At 43.0% G+C, this 16,955-nt stretch overlaps 1 protein-coding gene across 1 annotated transcript in view; it reads left to right on the forward strand.

Annotated features, from left to right (window-relative positions):
- igsf9ba (immunoglobulin superfamily, member 9Ba) overlaps window positions 1-16,955 on the forward strand; it is a 107,952-nt gene that overhangs the window by 17,235 nt on the left and 73,762 nt on the right. Inside the window, exon 2 of the mRNA XM_036536738.1 lies at window positions 11,046-11,243. Coding sequence (XP_036392631.1) covers window positions 11,046-11,243 — 198 coding nt within the window. The remainder of the gene's footprint in view (window positions 1-11,045; window positions 11,244-16,955) is intronic.

Genomic DNA, 16,955 nt, shown 5'->3' on the forward strand with positions numbered 1-16,955 from the left:
ATTTCAACTAATTACATATCGAGTATCAACTGTAAAACTAGCTATGGATATCATTACATATTAGGAAAGTCCCAAAAACTGGGCCCTCACAATAAACACTTCAGCAACACCTGGCTTCATATTCCTGTTATGTGTAATTTCTGTACGTTATGTTGCATAGTAAGTGCACTTATTATTTTTTGGTGAGGACAATCCCAAAAGACAGATCATTCAAAAAGTGAAAGCTGTACTTTGGTTTTGACTGAAATTATTCCACCCCTCTCCCCTCTACACACACGTGCACACACACAGACACACACGTGCACACAGGGTATAGAGATTGTTCTTATATAGTGCCTTTCGCCAATCTGTTATTATTATTAATCCAGTCTGAATTTGTTATTTTTCTGACTAGACCTGTGAATTCACCACTTTGTTAATTCACACAGTATTGTGTGTGGGTTTACTTTGGGCAGCATGTGGTTAGTGGGCTGTATAGAATCTGGAAGTTACATTTTAAAGATACACTCACCGGAATCCAGTTGATGTTTCATAACTTTACGTCTTTGGCAGACTCGGTGGTTGTTTATTGTGGTTAGAAATTACTCATTCTTTTTTAATTTGTAGATGTTCCATACTTCACTAATCAGGTACTTTATATTTATGCTAACTTACGTCAACACACTATAAATACTACTTCTTTCCAACAGAAACTTATTCTTGTATTATTTCTGGCTTAATTTAGCTGGAGTGTGGATGATCATATGGAGCTTATTTTTAAACAATAATGTGATAAACATTATAATGTGGAGACTGTACTTCATTATCTCTCTACGGGTTTTAAAAGTGGCAACACATTTCTTAGCAGTGAGATTTCAGTTACAGTAAAAAACTAAAGTTGCAACTTTGGCACGTGAATATTGAATCTAATAACTGAAATTCAATCATTTTTCTGACTGTGGGCTGTGTTAGTCCTAACACCATTACATCTCATGACATTGAATTAATTTAAAAATCTGGAAAAAATACTTAATTTAGAACATCAGGCCGAATGTCTCAGTAAGACAGAAATAAGAAAATCAGAAATAGGTTATGAATGCACTGTTATTCTGATCGCAGATGCACCTCACGGAGAATTAATTAACCCTTTGGACCTCCAGTACGTTCGCCTACACAGGCTCAAGGATATAGAGAATGAACTCTGGTAACGCTGTGCATAAATTAAAGCCCATCATCTCAGTTTTCCTGGCACGTAGTTCCATGTGCAGACACATGAACAGATCCCACTCCACACGTCCCCACCTCCACAGTCAGTGACTGTCTCATTCAGCCTGTCTCTCTCTCAGGCAGCTGCAGGGATTGGTCTGAGACCGCAGGGAGAGTCCCTGACCTCTGTCTGCTGTAATCTACGCAGGGACATGACTGGAATCACAGGTCTACCAGGTTTGATTGACAGGGCTTGAAATGTGTGATGCTGAGCAGGGTGGTAGACAGACAGTTGTAATTTAGGCTTCAGTGACCCTAGCTCCTTTACTGCGAGCCTGCAATAATCATAACTTATCATTTTCTATCAGAGGGCCAAACTAACCAAAACCTGCCAGTTTATGATTGGCATGTTTTTAATTTGATGCGTAAAGGGACTTTGCCGTTGTATTAATGTTAAAATCTTAACGTGTGACCATGTCTGGTCTTGAACAGGTGGCAGCCAGGGAACAGTTGATCATCTGGCAAATATAAATATGACTCATGTCTTGCTGATTGTGGACACTCAAGATAATTTGTCATGGTAAATGGCGCGACATGAAAGCATTTATAAATGAATCAAACAATGATCAAATGTTGCTCTGCATTCTGGAGATAATGGCTAATGTTTCCGCCGTAGGAGAACAAGTGCAGAGACATGGTTCGTTACTGGGCGCTCCTGTGATGTTAATTTTGGCGGCACATCATTTAAAGTTGCCATTTACAGAGTCAATATACAGTATTTGAATGAAACACAAAAAGTTGTTCAATTACATTCTGCCGTTCCACTCTCCATGAGAACGAGGAATTCATTTTATATTTTTGCTCATTTTTAAAATGGTGGGAAAATAATGACTTCAGTGGCTAGCTGCCACCGACTTTTATGTGTATGTTGAAATATCTTACTCCTCTACTTCCAAAAACTTTGATGTTTGCTGTTGTGCTTCCGAAGTTATAAGCTCCTCCCTGTCATACCTGCATTTGATAAGGTTCATTTTATGTCAAGAGGAACCTTTGTAAATGACTGACTTTGTCTTTATTTGTATTAGCATAGTTTCTAATACATCAGTAATTACAATATAGCTAAGTCCTCATAGTTGGCAGCTCAATGTATTACAGTATGGGTGAATTAAATAAAAAAGAGCAAGTCATCCCACATCCCACAATCACCTTCTTGGCTTGACTGCATCATACCAAAGTAATACAGTCACAGATATAGGTACCTTATGAAACTGCTTAGATCTTAAAATAGATCCTTTCACCATCTCAGACAGCTTAATTCCTGTTTTTTTTTTTAACTGTTGCTATCTGGAAGTATTTGAAACGTGAGGTTTGTATTTGGAATAAAGCTCCTCGGGGCTGCCATGCTGTGTGGGAGCGTTTTTCACTGCAAATCTGCTGAGTGACGTGCGGGATTTGCGCAGGTGCTGAACCGTTGGTGCGACTCTGTCGTGCCTGTGGGAAAGAGAGCGGAAAACAAGCGGATTAGCAGGCCACACACTCCCCGCTCGCTGCCGTGGCACACAGAGCCGGGAGGCGCTAATCTGCGCGTGTCAATCTCCGCCGGGTCGCCCAGGCGACCGGGGGCCGGAACTCTGAGGCCCTTCCTGTTGGATCGCATCACAATGGTTCTGATCCAAAGACCTGATTATACCCACAAAACCCTTCATTAAGCTCATGGCTGCAGGATCAACAGTCTGATGTTTCTACCCAGAAGGAACACCCAATTAAGTGAATCCCTCTCATTATCCTGTAAGAGATGCTGTTAAGATGAATCCAAGTGTATAACAGGAATTTTTCCTGTGAATAGCTCCAAGTATTTGCTGTAAAGCTTAACCAAGCTTTATGGTTTTATCATCACAAAGTTATTTGAGCTATCGTATGATAAGGTTAAGATGATGTCTTGATTCTGAAAGCAAGATAAGAGTTTGGGGGGAAGCCGATAGCTGGCATGGTGTTTGGCACTTTCTCCATGTGCTCTTGATTTTGTCTAAAGTTTAAGGTTTTAAGGCGTGAGGGTGTTTATTCAGCCCAGCGACAACCTGATTAAAAAAACACAAGAGGACCCTGCACACTGATAAAGTTCCCTTGCAGGGCAGGTCTTGTCTTTATCTGAAACAATTCAGATTACAAGTATATGGTGGTACATAAGAAGCACCAACTAAGTAAAAGGCCTACAAGGCCCACTACAACCTATAAAGCTGGCTTATGAATCAATGGAGCTACTTTGCCTGGGTTTATTTTTGTGAATAAGAGGTCCAGCTTCCTGCTGAAGCGTCCGTGTGTTTCCGAAGTGTTGTAGCTGTGCACCTTCACAAAGAAACAGCAGAGTCCGGCAGCGCCGCCGGTGACAGTCAGACCACGGCTCCGTTTTACAGGCCTGTAATTTGATTAAATCTGCTCTCTTTCAGTCCAAAAGCTGCACATGCTTAATCAAATAAAGTGGATTAACTCTTCCGCCAAATAAAGAGGATTAAACTGGTACAACACAATCACTGACTGAGACACAGGGGCCTTTGGGTAGGGGACGGCGGAGGTACGGAAGAAAAGATAGATTAGAGGAAGGAGGGGAGAATATATTTTAAATAACAGACTTGTGTAGCCATCCGTGTCGTGTTTCACACAATAACCATTCATGTTGCCGGTGGCTCAGTTCAAATCGCGCAGTCAGTATATGCATGGCATTGTGGCAGAGTGCCAATCAAATTTAAATGAGAATTCTATGTTTGTTAAAATATTTACACGTATATGTACATTAATATATACATATATACATACGTATACATACAATATAGGCTGGAGAATTTCCGTAGACAACAGGACTTTGTTAGCCTCTAGCACGTTAGCAGTGGTGATGTGTAATAAAAGTTCTTCCTAATGAACTGGGAGCATGTGGATCCGTCTGCAACCATCTGTCTGTCATCCATCTCCCATTGGGGGGTGAGATTCTCCAAAGTACTCTCTCCCAGTTTTATTGTTCTTTCCTAAAGCTCCCACCACGGGGACGTCTGCCTCCTTAATCTAACCAGAAATGGGTTCAAATACTTAACTTTCTGGGAAATTGCACGTTAATCCGTTTTTATTTATTTATTTATTTAGTTATTCATTTTGCCTCTGCTGCTTCATTTGCCTTTACTGCTCCACCCCAAAAAAGATCTTTCTCAAATATTTGTTTTTTGACAAACAACTTGATTTTTGTCAAAATTCATGAGCGTTTCAGAACAAAACCATTCATTATGGGGAAAAAAAAAAACTAACCATAAGCACACAAACCATGTTACATGGTTACAAGTAATTCATGCTCAGAACTGCCTCGTTGCAATTAAATGTTAACTGTGTGTAGTATTTTCTTGATATTTCTTTGAGGAAGTGATGCAAAGTTGTGCAAGGGCACAGCCGTGTGCTTTGTAACTTGCGTTGTCTTGAAGCTGCAGAGGCGTGGTGCTGGTGGCTGTGAAACTAAGTTATACTGAAGTTATACTGGAACGGCACTGTCCCACTGCTTCTCAGAGCTTCAGACGACCGGGCCGTGACTCACACTGATGCTTTGGGAAGCTGAGGTGAGGCCGCACCGTCGTGCTCGGACAGGCTGGCGAAAGGAAGCGAAGGGCCACGGTGACATCATTTAAACAGCTGTCAGAAACGATATCCCTCACGAAAGACAAAGGGCAGCGGAATCAGGCTGAGGTGAAGCAATCAGCCCCTACAGAAGAACCGGCCTTTATTGGGCCATAAATCCTAATAGATGCTCTGGAGCTGAGCTGTGTTATCCTCTCCCATCTCTCTTAATTAGAGGCCCATCAGCTCTCCCGCCTTCTGCTCCTCACTTATTATTGAAGACTCATTTATGGATATTAATTGTAACAGTTTAAAGATTAAGCTGCTTTCCCCATCCCGACGTTGAGAGCAGACACATCAAAGGGTCTCTTTTTTATGGGGGGGAGGAAACGAAGAGGGCTCCTCTGAGCATAATTTGCATCATTTTAAAGCCGCTCCTGGGAGGGCTGGATGATGTTTAGCAGGAACAGAGTTGGGATAATGGAGGGCAGGTCCGTGCTGTAGTCAACCAATCACAGAGCTCTCCGCTGAGAGACCGTGAGAAGATGGGAGGACTCATGCTGTGCTGATGGAGTGAGCTGTGAGGGCATTTAAATTGCTGAGACGCTGTGTTCTGCATCCAGGTGTGCTGGCAGCAGAGGTGTTTGCAGGAGCGCCACACGATGCAGGGCTGGGATTGGCCAGTTGTGTGGTGCGTGAACCAGGCACCGGGGAAGCAAGGCGGTCCGAGCTTTTTACCTGTAGCGAGTTGAGCTACATGCTAAAAGCTGCCCAGAGTCATCTGCCCAGAGACATTCTGCTGTAACCTGCCATAGGGCCTGAACAGACTGCAGGCTTGCGGTTGGACAAAACCGACTTCCTTAGCCTGAGAGTTGCTGGCAATTTTCAGAGAAACAGAACCCATACACATTGAAAAATGGTTCTTGATGATAATGAAACGTCAGACCAGATGATGCATTTCAAACAGCTGTTCAAACAGATTGTTTTCTTACACATCCGGGTTGGTGAAATTTGAAATAATTATGGTCTAAATTGTGAGCAATAAACATGAATTATTTTAAATGGAGAATACAAACACATTGCTGTCCAACACCAAACTGGGGCCAAATCTGCTGATATGGTGCAAGCCATTCACAGCCAAAAAAACTCACAGACGTGAGAATTTTTTGTGGAAAGCTCCAGAGGCCAAGACAGTTGATCCTGATCCTGTGCTCAGTTCTGTGTGTGTGTGTGTGTGTGTGTGTGTGTGTATGCGCGCAAAGTGCAGCTAGACAGAGATGTAAGGTAGAGTCATTAAACTGCACCTACAGCCATACTATCTAAACTAAAAGAAACAAGGCTCCAACACAGTGGGTTTAAATGTTACCTTTTATTCTCCTACAAATGAATGCACTCATATCTACAAGAAGTACTAAGAGCCTCAGCCATTACTGGGTGTGCTTAAAGCACTTTAGCAAGCAAGGCAGAACAAGTTTAGCAAGCAAGATGGAGCCATATCTAAATTTGACCTACTTTTGATGGTTTTCACAGGAGGCATTCAAATATATGGGGCACTGCCACCGTGAATTGCACTTTGATGTGAACAGCGTTTGGACTGCTCGGGTATAAAGCTCCTTATAAATGAGTCAAATGAATGGAGAGTGTTCAGAAGAGATTTGAAGGCTCACTTTTGTTTAATTATTTATCTTTATTTTAGCATCTGTTCTTTTGTCAGCATCAAGGATACCACACTCCCAACAGGCTTTTAAATCAGTGCTTTGGTGCTGAAAGACCCTACTCAAAGTGGCAAGCATTTTTATAGCATACCGATACTGCATGCCCCACTGACAAAAGCTGTTGCCAGTAGCAATATAAAATGTAAATACACATATTTTTTTCACTTTGCTGTCTGAATGGTCCGTGGAATTTCTGTATCTTTTCTGTATCTTCATTGTCCATCCAAACATTTTAATGTGGCTCAGGTAAAACAGAGACTTTCCATCTCAAGATTGTGATCAGTGGTCTACTGAGATTAGCATAAACACATGGCACTAAAAAATCATATCAAACAGATACTTTGTGGTTTAAATATTAAATTGTGTAGGTGTTGGTTTTCATGAGTTCTGTTTTGGGACATGAGTTCTGTTTTGGGGCAGATGTCTTTCCGATGTTGATGGTACTTGATGGAAATTGTGAATAACCAAAGTCTGTATGTGTGTGTGTCTGATTTTAAAATATGTTCCAGCCTACTGATAAAGGACATGACTGCAAATTCAAGAGACAGGAAATGTAAAATGTTCTTTGTTATAACATGTTGTACCTGCATCTGAAATTCAGGGCTGATGTCATTAGAAAACGCATCTGATGCCTTCTTTTCAGGGTGTCAGCAATGTGCGTCAGAAGTTCACATGAGGACGTTTTTTCCTTTGAGATAAGATTAAACTCTGTGGCCTCTCCTCTCTCCTGTGACTTTCATTGTAAACCACCTGAAACTCCTGGAAGAGGAAAAGGCCTGTTAGTAACTGCGTGTTGCTGTCCCCGGTATAAACATTGAGGTTATTCCCTCTGGGGTGTTATTTTAAAGTTGATGATGTTACCAGGAGACAAACAACAGCCACAACAGATATTAGGAGTGGTGTGAGTTCTGGCAGAAACAGTGTGTAATTTATGGATTAAATGTTGTTGAGAGGAGAGAGATGGTGGCCAACGGCAAGATATGAGCCTTTAATTTTACTTCAAAATGCAGAATGTGATTTATTTTTCTTTTCTTTTGGTGGTAGTTATTGGGCTTTTGTGTGGGAGTTATCGGTGGGTTGTGTGGGAGTTGTCAGTGGGTTGTGTGGGAGTAATCAGTGGGTTATGTGGTAGTGATCAGTGGGTTGTGTGGTAGTGATCAGCGGGTTGTGTGGGTTAGATCAGAAATGTAGCATTCTCTTTTTTGTGCCAGTGCTCGGAATTCATTCAGAAATCTAGTGCACAGGGACTGTGGAGAACATGCCCATAGATGTTAGTTGCACAGATTCGGCTTCTTTTTTTTTCAAGTCTCCTGGATCCTGCCAGAAAATAATATTTCACTCAAGGAGATACTTTGGGAAAACTTTTAGCATTCTGAAGCTGCTGACCTGCTGTTAGCCCTGCAGCGTGGATTTAAAGTTGAAACAGTCTGAAGAATATTATATTTGTCGGCCAGTTGGCACAGACTGAAGCCGCCAGTGCTCAGCTGACATTTTAAAGTAACCAAATGCAATAAAATTGAACTTGTTCCAAGTAGTTTAATATGGCATAATTCTGTGACAATTACTGTTACTGAATCATCTCTCTCAGACCTTTATCCACACTGACTTGTTTTCAAACATAAGCACAAACCATCAGAGCATTAACAACAGCAGTACGGGCATCCCTGCAGACGTACCTCAGGCCTTAAGTGGATTTGAGCATTTCCCCGTATTTTAATGAGTTATACCGTCCTGCCTCTTTCCAGTTTAAATACATTAATGTCTGGGAACATAGACAACTCAAACCATTACCCTCTGCTAAATCAACGAAGACTTCCAGGTACCTGACCTGAATGTGAGCAAGGCAGGTGTCAGTCCCTGTAGCAGTGTGACTCTGACATTACCCACAATACACCATGCATGCATCACTGTTCCCAGGCAACTAAATATAACCATAAACTGAAACGTGAGTTTGGGAGGCTGCAATTAAAGTGTTGTTCTTACAGAGGATATAGTTCTGAGATATCAGGCTTTGACATTTTTAAATCACATACCTTAGCTTTGAACAGCATTACATCTATGTAACATTACATTACATTATATTGTCATTTAGCACACAGATTTATCCACAGTGACATATACTTTTTCCATTTATACAGCTGACTATTTGCTGAGGCAACTGTGGGTTAGGGGTAGGGTTATGGTTAGAAGTGCCCAAGGGTACAGCAGCAGGGGAATCGAACCAGCAACCTTTCAGTTACAAGCCCTGCTCCTTACCACTACCCCACACTGCAGCTTTTCATGTTTTGAAAAATAAAACACAGGTATTTACCCTGTTGTAGTGCAAAACATAAGGATACTGTAAAGAGCTGTTGTATGTTAACTCATTTTTGACAAAAAATGTCAGACTCAGCCTTTCAACTGCTAAGGTGTTAATGTAATGGCTATTACGTAATCACTGAGTTTCGCTGGTTTCACGGGACGGTCATTGGCACATCATGTGGCCCTCAGATTGGGGTTCCCGCAGTGATACCAACTTGCGTAGATTGTGATCGAAGTGAGGAAAAAAAAAAATTTGGTGCCTGGTGCATGCAGCGGACCCCACAGCGCAAAACCCATTCCCAGAGTATCCGTTCCACAGAAGCAGAGGCAGTGACCTTTAGCTCTCCGATAGGTCCCCCTCAGGCGAGCCGTGGGCTCCACATTCGCCACTGTGGGGAGAGTTAGGGAGGCCTCCTCTCTCCTAAGCCCGCCCGAGCGAGAATTAGCCCCGATCGATAGCCCAGCCGGATGAGGAGCCTGCCTTCTCATTGATCTTATGGATCTAACCACCAGGAGGCCTGTGCGTAGAGGAGCAACACAAATCAAAACATCAGAGTTTCGCCCCGCAGCAAGCATGATGGGGGGGCTGGGGGTGGGAGGGGGGCGAGAAGGGAAGCAGGTCATTTAGTCTGACTGCCGTGTCTAATGCATCTGTGTTTGATTGAGATTTAAAACGAGCTGTGGACAGTCAACCAGGCAGCGTTTCATTTTTTTTTTTTTAGCTCTGATGAGTGCACAAGTCCTGTTTGTGCTTTTGTAATGTTGTTGCCTGTCAAGGAGAAACTTGAATATTTCTTTTGAAACGAAAATGACCATCAGTTTCAATTTCACTAAAGTATTTCAGAATGAAACCAAGGGAGAGTGTTTGATAGACTCTACAGAGCAGATGTATATATGTGTTGTTAAACCAAATGCTACTCTTTTTCAGATGTAAAAACTTAGATGCCAGTTAATGACAGCTTTTACACAGTAGCAATAGTAACAAGAAGTAGAGTTACTCTTCTCCAAGTTCACCTCATAGCAGTGTAACGACATTGTAATTACTTGTAGAACTAGTGTGCAGCGACACATTATTACATCATAACCACACAGTAACAAATATGGAACAGAGTAGGGTGCTTTGTCTAATCTGAAAGAATGTGAAAGCCTACAGCTGACTACCCCATCATTACACACCACCACTTCTCCCTAATTACATAGTACTTACATGTTTGAGTAGAGTGTAATAACATAGGTAAATGCCAGCTTTGTCTGCAGTGTGTCAAGAAGTAGTTAGGACTTTATGGGGTCTGATGAGTTTGATCACCTGCGGTGTACTTGCTGTGCTGTGGACATCTCACTCCATATTCTCACATATTTTCCAGTCAGACTATGCCTTGGTTCCATATGGACAGAAGTAATGGATGTGGGCCTTTAGTTTGGATGAAAAAAAAAGCTTCAGATTGTATTAACAGACTGTAATGGCTCTGGCTCATAGACGTGGCGTTTGTCATTTGTAAGGGGGTGGCGTGCTGTAGCTCCCACATGCTGCTTCCCCACGGGTGTCCCTGGCATGATGGTGTGAGTCACGCGTGTACGAAGGTGCGGACTGACTCAGAGCAGCTGTGGAGCGGAGTGGAGTGTGGGTGGGCCTCGTTCTCACTCCGCATTAATCCACGTCAGGCTGCGGCCTCGCTCCTGCCCACGGGCGTCGCCTCTCCCTCACACTCCGCCACCCTCGCCAGCTGCGCACCCCATGCCTGACTCACACGTCAGCCCGCTGCTGCCGAAAAAGCCGCCCCGTTGCTCCGCAGTGGGACAGGAGGCGCACTCTAGCAGAACGCGTGCTGAGCCTTCCGGAATTTTCAGCTGCTTCTGAATTCCAGAACAACAGCTGCACGCACCTTCATTTCTGTGCGTGTGCAGCAAGGTGTACAGAATCCTTGTGCAATGTTATGTGCAATAACTTTCCCCATGGCGTTTTTGTGCAGTATGTACTTCAATAATTTCTTGTTTTAACTGTTCGCATTGCATTTTATCTTGTACTCCACAGCACTGTGAAAATACTATATATATAGGATCTTTAGACGTGGGATCTTTAGTGTTTTGCTGAGAGAGTTTAGTGTTCTCTCGCCTGAGGACTTTGTCAGGTTCCAGCTGCATCAGCATATGATGCAGATGTGTGGGTCTCTGATAGAGGAGCTCAGGCGGGACTTGGGTCGGTGCTGCGCTTGGATCTCACACCGTCTCACCCCCCCCCCCCCCCCCCAGGTGCCCACGGAGTCCGAGACGAGCCCCAGTTTGTGACGGCGCGCGCTGGAGAGAGCGTGATCCTGGGGTGCGACGTGTCTCACCCGCTGAACGGCCAGCAGACGCCCTACGTGGTGGAGTGGTTCAAGTTCGGAGTGCCCATCCCCTTCTTCATCAACTTCCGCTTCTACCCTCCTCATGTGGACCCGGAGTATGCGGGTAAGCCTGGGGGGGAGGGGGCCAGGGGGTGGGGGTGGTAGGGTGGATCTGATTTTCGTAAACTAACTGCATCCCATGTGACCCCATGTGTCCCTACCACTCCACATGCACTTTAACTGTTCACTGACTCCTCACTGTTGCCTAGATATATTCCTACTCAGATGTGAGATACCACTATGAGAGGAAAGCCACAACAGTAACACAGATATTCTGTTAATGGTGACCTGATATTCAGCTCTGGGTGTTTCACCTTGAAAGTTCTTTCCCTGCTATTGTCAAAGCTGTAAGTGGTCTGACCTGTAACTGGCTGATTTAGGAATGCAGACAACACCAGAATGTCCTGTTACCAACAAGATCTTTCAGTGGAGGATAGAAGGAACTATAGACCTGATGGAAGGAACTATAGATCTATTCAGCTTAAATATAATATCCATCATAGCAGACTGTAATAGTTGAATTTGTCCCTGTGATACCCGCCCATTTATATGCAACATGTTTTATTATATTTATAATCTAGGAAGTAAATTCCAATTTAATCTGCAGTTTTGTTTCACAGTAACATAATATTCAGCCAGGAAATGTTCATTTCAGGGAAAGGTTTATGTTACTTTCAAGATGCCATATACTTAAGCATATAAACAGGAAGCCAGTTCATGGTTTCCTTTGCGGAGAATTAGACTGAGAGTTAATGAGAATGCACATGTCTGTTAAGTAGTCTTTCTACACGTCTAACCTCACAGCACAGGGATAGACATGTAAAGAAGTGTGGTGAGTGCTTGTGCAAGTGTACATTTCCGTTTAAATCATGTCAGATGCATATCATGAGTGACCTGCAAAGTAAAGGTACAGATATGCATATAGTAAGGTCACATGAACAACGGCTCATACAGAAAGTAACAAAACACATCTGTACATTTGCCTGTCTGTTATGTGCCCAAAAGCTGCCTAATATGCACAGAAACACAGCATGCGTTATTTTCTTGAACAAAACCGTCTATGAATTCTTAGTGGCGGCATTCCAATTAGATATATTTCAAGCTTCAAACGTCGCATACATTTAGCGAGCAATAATTTGGCAGATTTCGAGCCTTAGATAAGCCGCTGTCCGTATCAGATAAAGAGCATTTCCTGTGAAGTGGCGGCTACACACTGAAAAAGCCTGTTTGTCACATCAAACAGACTTTAGTCATGATCCACATCAAAGGGAGGGTTTCTCAGAGGCAGGGGGAAGAGTGGGCGCTTCCGCGGGCTGGCGGGGTGTGGGAGAGCGCTGAATGGCTCGTTTGTAACAAGATGTCAGAATCCTAGCTCCTGTCACACAGCTGTGGCATCTGTGATCTGCGCCCCGAGTTAGCGCCCCTTCACTCTGTCTGTCACACCTCTCCTCACTGTGAATGCAGCGCACTTTGTGTTTTGAGTGTAAGCAGCAAACCGATATTGCACTGGCCGTGAAGTGCTAAATGCGGCCTGGGCATCTTTCAAATGTTATTGATTTCATTTACTGTCTGAAATTAGAATCCGGGCGTTTCTTAGAACCGTTACAGAATTCATGAAGGATTAAAGGTCAGAGGCACAGACCAGATCCAGTAACACAAAAGGGATTGTACTTTTAAAGGTACTTTGCATGTGGCACCAGTGAGTGTGTGTGTGTTCATATGTGTGAGCAAACTTTAACAAAAATCCACAACCAGTGCAAGGTACAGTCCATGGAGAGAATTTGTTTGGCATCGGCATCATGTTACTATGGGGTTAAAATGCTCCTTTGGCTGATGGTACTTGTTCCGTCATGGAAGTAGTCTAGAATCACGTCTACAATCCAAGGTTAAAAGGAATAAGATAGTAGCATTTATTGTACTCAATCAGTTATTTTCTGTGACAATATGGATTTGATGTTTCTTTTTGAATGTATGAACTTTGCTGCGCTGTATGGCAGCTGGATCACACCATACTGTTTCATTACCAAACTCGACAATATGATCTCCATGTACATCCATTCGCTCATACAGAATGTTTCACCATTAAGAAAAGCTTGTGTTTCCTACATCCATGCTAATTTAAACTGCACAGTGGATTGACACACATTTGAAATGGCAGGATTGAGGATCAGGAGTTTGGGAACGCACATACACCCGTGGCCATTTCAATCACATTACACAACATATTTGAAACGTGGGAAAACCAGGCGCCCAGAGCAGCTTAACATGTGTAAGCTTATTTACTGATAAATGCGATTACCAAACTGCTAAGCGAGTGTCACAAAAGAAAATCGTGAAATGCTATGATATGGATCCTTTAACAGCTGCACAATGTCATCAGCGTTATTCCTCTGTATTAGGTTTGTGTTGAATTGTTTTTCTTTGGGATCTGACGTGACAGGGTATCCACTTCCATGAACTCAATAACCTCATATAGCAGGAAGTTTTCATTTCAGGAAGTTTAATATTTTCATTTGGAGCTTAATCACTGTTGTTGTATACCGGATTACTTTTCTCGCATTGATACTGTTGATACTCTCACAGAGATGACTGTGTTTCTGGGAAGAACATGAGGAATAGTAAACAGTGAATGTACGGTATATATGTACTGCGCTTGCATAAGAAGCACCAGTATCCGCATTAGAACCAGTAAATATAGCTTGTCAAGCACTGAACCTTAAAAACTAGCAGTAGTAATTGGCAAAGCTTTATCTAAACAGAAGTGCTGATGGGAGGTGAAGTCCTGAGCTGGTGTGACTGAACTACAAGACCTCTAAATATGAACCTCATGCCCTTCTGAAACCATTACCAAATGTTACTCTGCATTGCTCAGCCTTTACCTAATGAACTCACCCTTCAGAGTCTGCTGTCTGTGCTGGTTTGTCTTCAGGGACAGACGTCATTCTCTCAGCAGTTAACCCATCGATGCAAACTGAGGGAATGTGGAAACCGAAGCCGTCTGTCCCATTGACAGAGGGACAGATAACTGCGAAATTAACAGAATTAATGGGAAGATCATTCTTGTGGGGCTAATCTGCCGTCTGCACGCGGCCTCCAGCCTCACGATCTCGAGCCAGGTGGCCAGAGTTCTGCGGTTTAATTGCCAAAAAGACATATCTGAAAGCTGCTGACACGTTCATTATGAAGATTAAAATGTACGCCTGCAATGAAATTCAGCGGTGTGCTGCATGTCAGAACTATCAGTTTAATGAACGGAAAGAAATTGGTGTAGTTTATTAGACGCTGTGATAGACGGGGGAATGCATTTTTGATAGAGGATGAGTATAAATGATGATGGAGTCGAGAGACACTTATTGACTGGAGTGGACATGCCTGTCTGACTCTACATCTTCATATTGACTACATCAGTTTACATCTTCTGTGAATAAAATGATTTATTTTGATGCAAATATAATGTAAATATAAATTACCAGACTGAGCCTTACATTTACAGACGCTTTTATACAAAGCGACTTACACGTGAGGTAGAGTACAACACAAGAAAAAGCCATATAAGGAGTCACAATATTAGAAGTGCTGCATGACCAAATTTCAAGAGTTGGCCAGACAAGGTGCAAGCTAGGTGGTAGAGACAAGCTTAACAGTACATCAGTGTAATGAGGTTTAACATTTCACAATCTGGTTAGTTAGACAAGTATATATCATATTGCATGGTTCTATGGATGAGTATGATTTTTACCTAAATTCCTAATTTAATTTACCTAAAATCTGTTACTTAAACATAAAATAACTTTGTTTCAATTGCAATGTCTCACCCACACAAATTGAAAACATCAAGGCGTGTGTGTGTGTGTGTGTGTGTGTGTGTGTGTGTGTGTGTGTGTGTGTGTGTGTGTGTGTGTGTGTGCGTGTGTGTGTGTGTTTGTATGTGTACACATTTCTCCCACAAATCCTGTACTGACATCAGTTGTTTTAGATGGCTCTGTATCCCCTCATTTCTCCTTTATCTGACTCTCGATAAGCTGTACTGGACTGGCAGTATCTGTTTATTTAATGTTCAATTTACAGTGAGACTCCTGGTACCGCCACTGAAAGATGGCCCTGTTTATGTTCGGTCATTACTCCCATAAGAGCAGCCACCGATCACAGGGTAATGGCGACCAGCTGACTGACAGTCAGCAGTCTGGTTGCCTCAGTAAATACAGCAAGGCCCCTTCTCCTTTACAAACCCCGGAACAATCTGTTTACCACAGAAGCAGACGCAGCCTCCAGCATGTGGCAGTCGGTTCCACAGTAACTCAAAAGGCTTTTTTGGCTGAGTGCGTGTTTGCCTTGTGCAGAGACACAGTGTCTCTTTTTGCTCTGGGCCTGTTGTGGGCCTGGCATGGGTACTGTGTCCACTGGGCAGAACTCATCTGGCTATGATACCGTGAGAGGTTGGGGGCAATTCACCCTGGCCTGATGGGTCCTGGTGCACTTCCAGCTCATGATCCAGCCTCTTCCTGCCCCCTCATTGGCCACAAGAGCTGTTTGATGGGCGCGCTGAGGGTTGTTTGGCCGAAATAAGAGGTCTGCCTCTGAGACTAAGGATTAATCCATTTTCATAAGTGTGCCTGTTCATTTATCTCCTGTGATGCAGTGTTCCCATTTATGGGCTTATAGTGAAGACAAGCTGTAGATCATTATTTTAGCAGTGAAGTGTGTCTTTGAGTCTTTGAACCCTGTTGGCTACATAAACCTTTTTTAGCATTTAAAGCAAATAGAATTCGTTCAGCTACAGCTAAGAGTGCTATCTCTTATTACCATTTTGATAACAATCCTTATCTCTGAAAAGCACCATTTTGGGTACGCTAGCTATAGCCTGTGGACCTTCCCCCAGTGTATACTTATTACTAATGCAGACACATTATTTTCTAAATGTATCCAGAGATTAAGGAATACAGAAAAGGATCTGAGCTGTTCTCCCTCCTAATCTATCCCCCAGCATCAGAATTCAAAATTTGGCCTTGTTATCTGCTCGGTTATTAGCAGAGAAGGGGATTAGTTCAGCATATTTTATGCGCTTTGTTAAGTGATGATGTGAGCTCAGTTTAAAATGATGAGAACAGTGAATGTATATAAACAACATGTCCAGCCACCAAATATTACTTCCACTAAAAATGAAGGTAAAATGTTATTTGGAATTGAATTGGACTTGTACTCTTTCTGGATATGCAATTCAGCACAATCAAAAAGTTAACAGCAAAACCCTAAATCAAAGCTGATACATCCAAAGGTCATAGCTGGCATTTTTTTGTATTTCCACCACGGAGATCCTGGTCTTCCATTGGGCTGCACTGCATGATAGGAGAATTTTCATCTGAAACAGGCTAAGCTGCAGGCCTTCCTCCACAACGCTGCCATCTCAGATCGTTAATCCGTCAGGGAAGGCTGTGTTCAGGGGGAGGGCTCGCAGCTAAAGCACGGTAAAGTCCTTGGTCCTCTGCTTACGCGGCGATGGAGGCTGTCAGAGGAATCTCTATGCAAGGAGATCGGAGAGTGCGCTCGTCAAGCATGCAGCAGTCAGACTGCGGATATCCCGTATTATGACCAGATTTTCAGACTCTGCTGTGTTTTGCATTGAAGGTTCTGACTCTGCCATCATAGAGGCTGGAAGAGTTGTGGTATGCTGGCTCTATACAAACAGTACTGGTAGGCAGCAGTCTTAATCCATACATCCATAGCAAGTGTAGTGAACACGAACAAGGTCCACAACTCTGCAAGCTAGCTCCACAGG

Source organism: Megalops cyprinoides, chromosome 9 (assembly GCF_013368585.1).
Source record: "Megalops cyprinoides isolate fMegCyp1 chromosome 9, fMegCyp1.pri, whole genome shotgun sequence".
NCBI lineage: Eukaryota > Metazoa > Chordata > Actinopteri > Elopiformes > Megalopidae > Megalops > Megalops cyprinoides.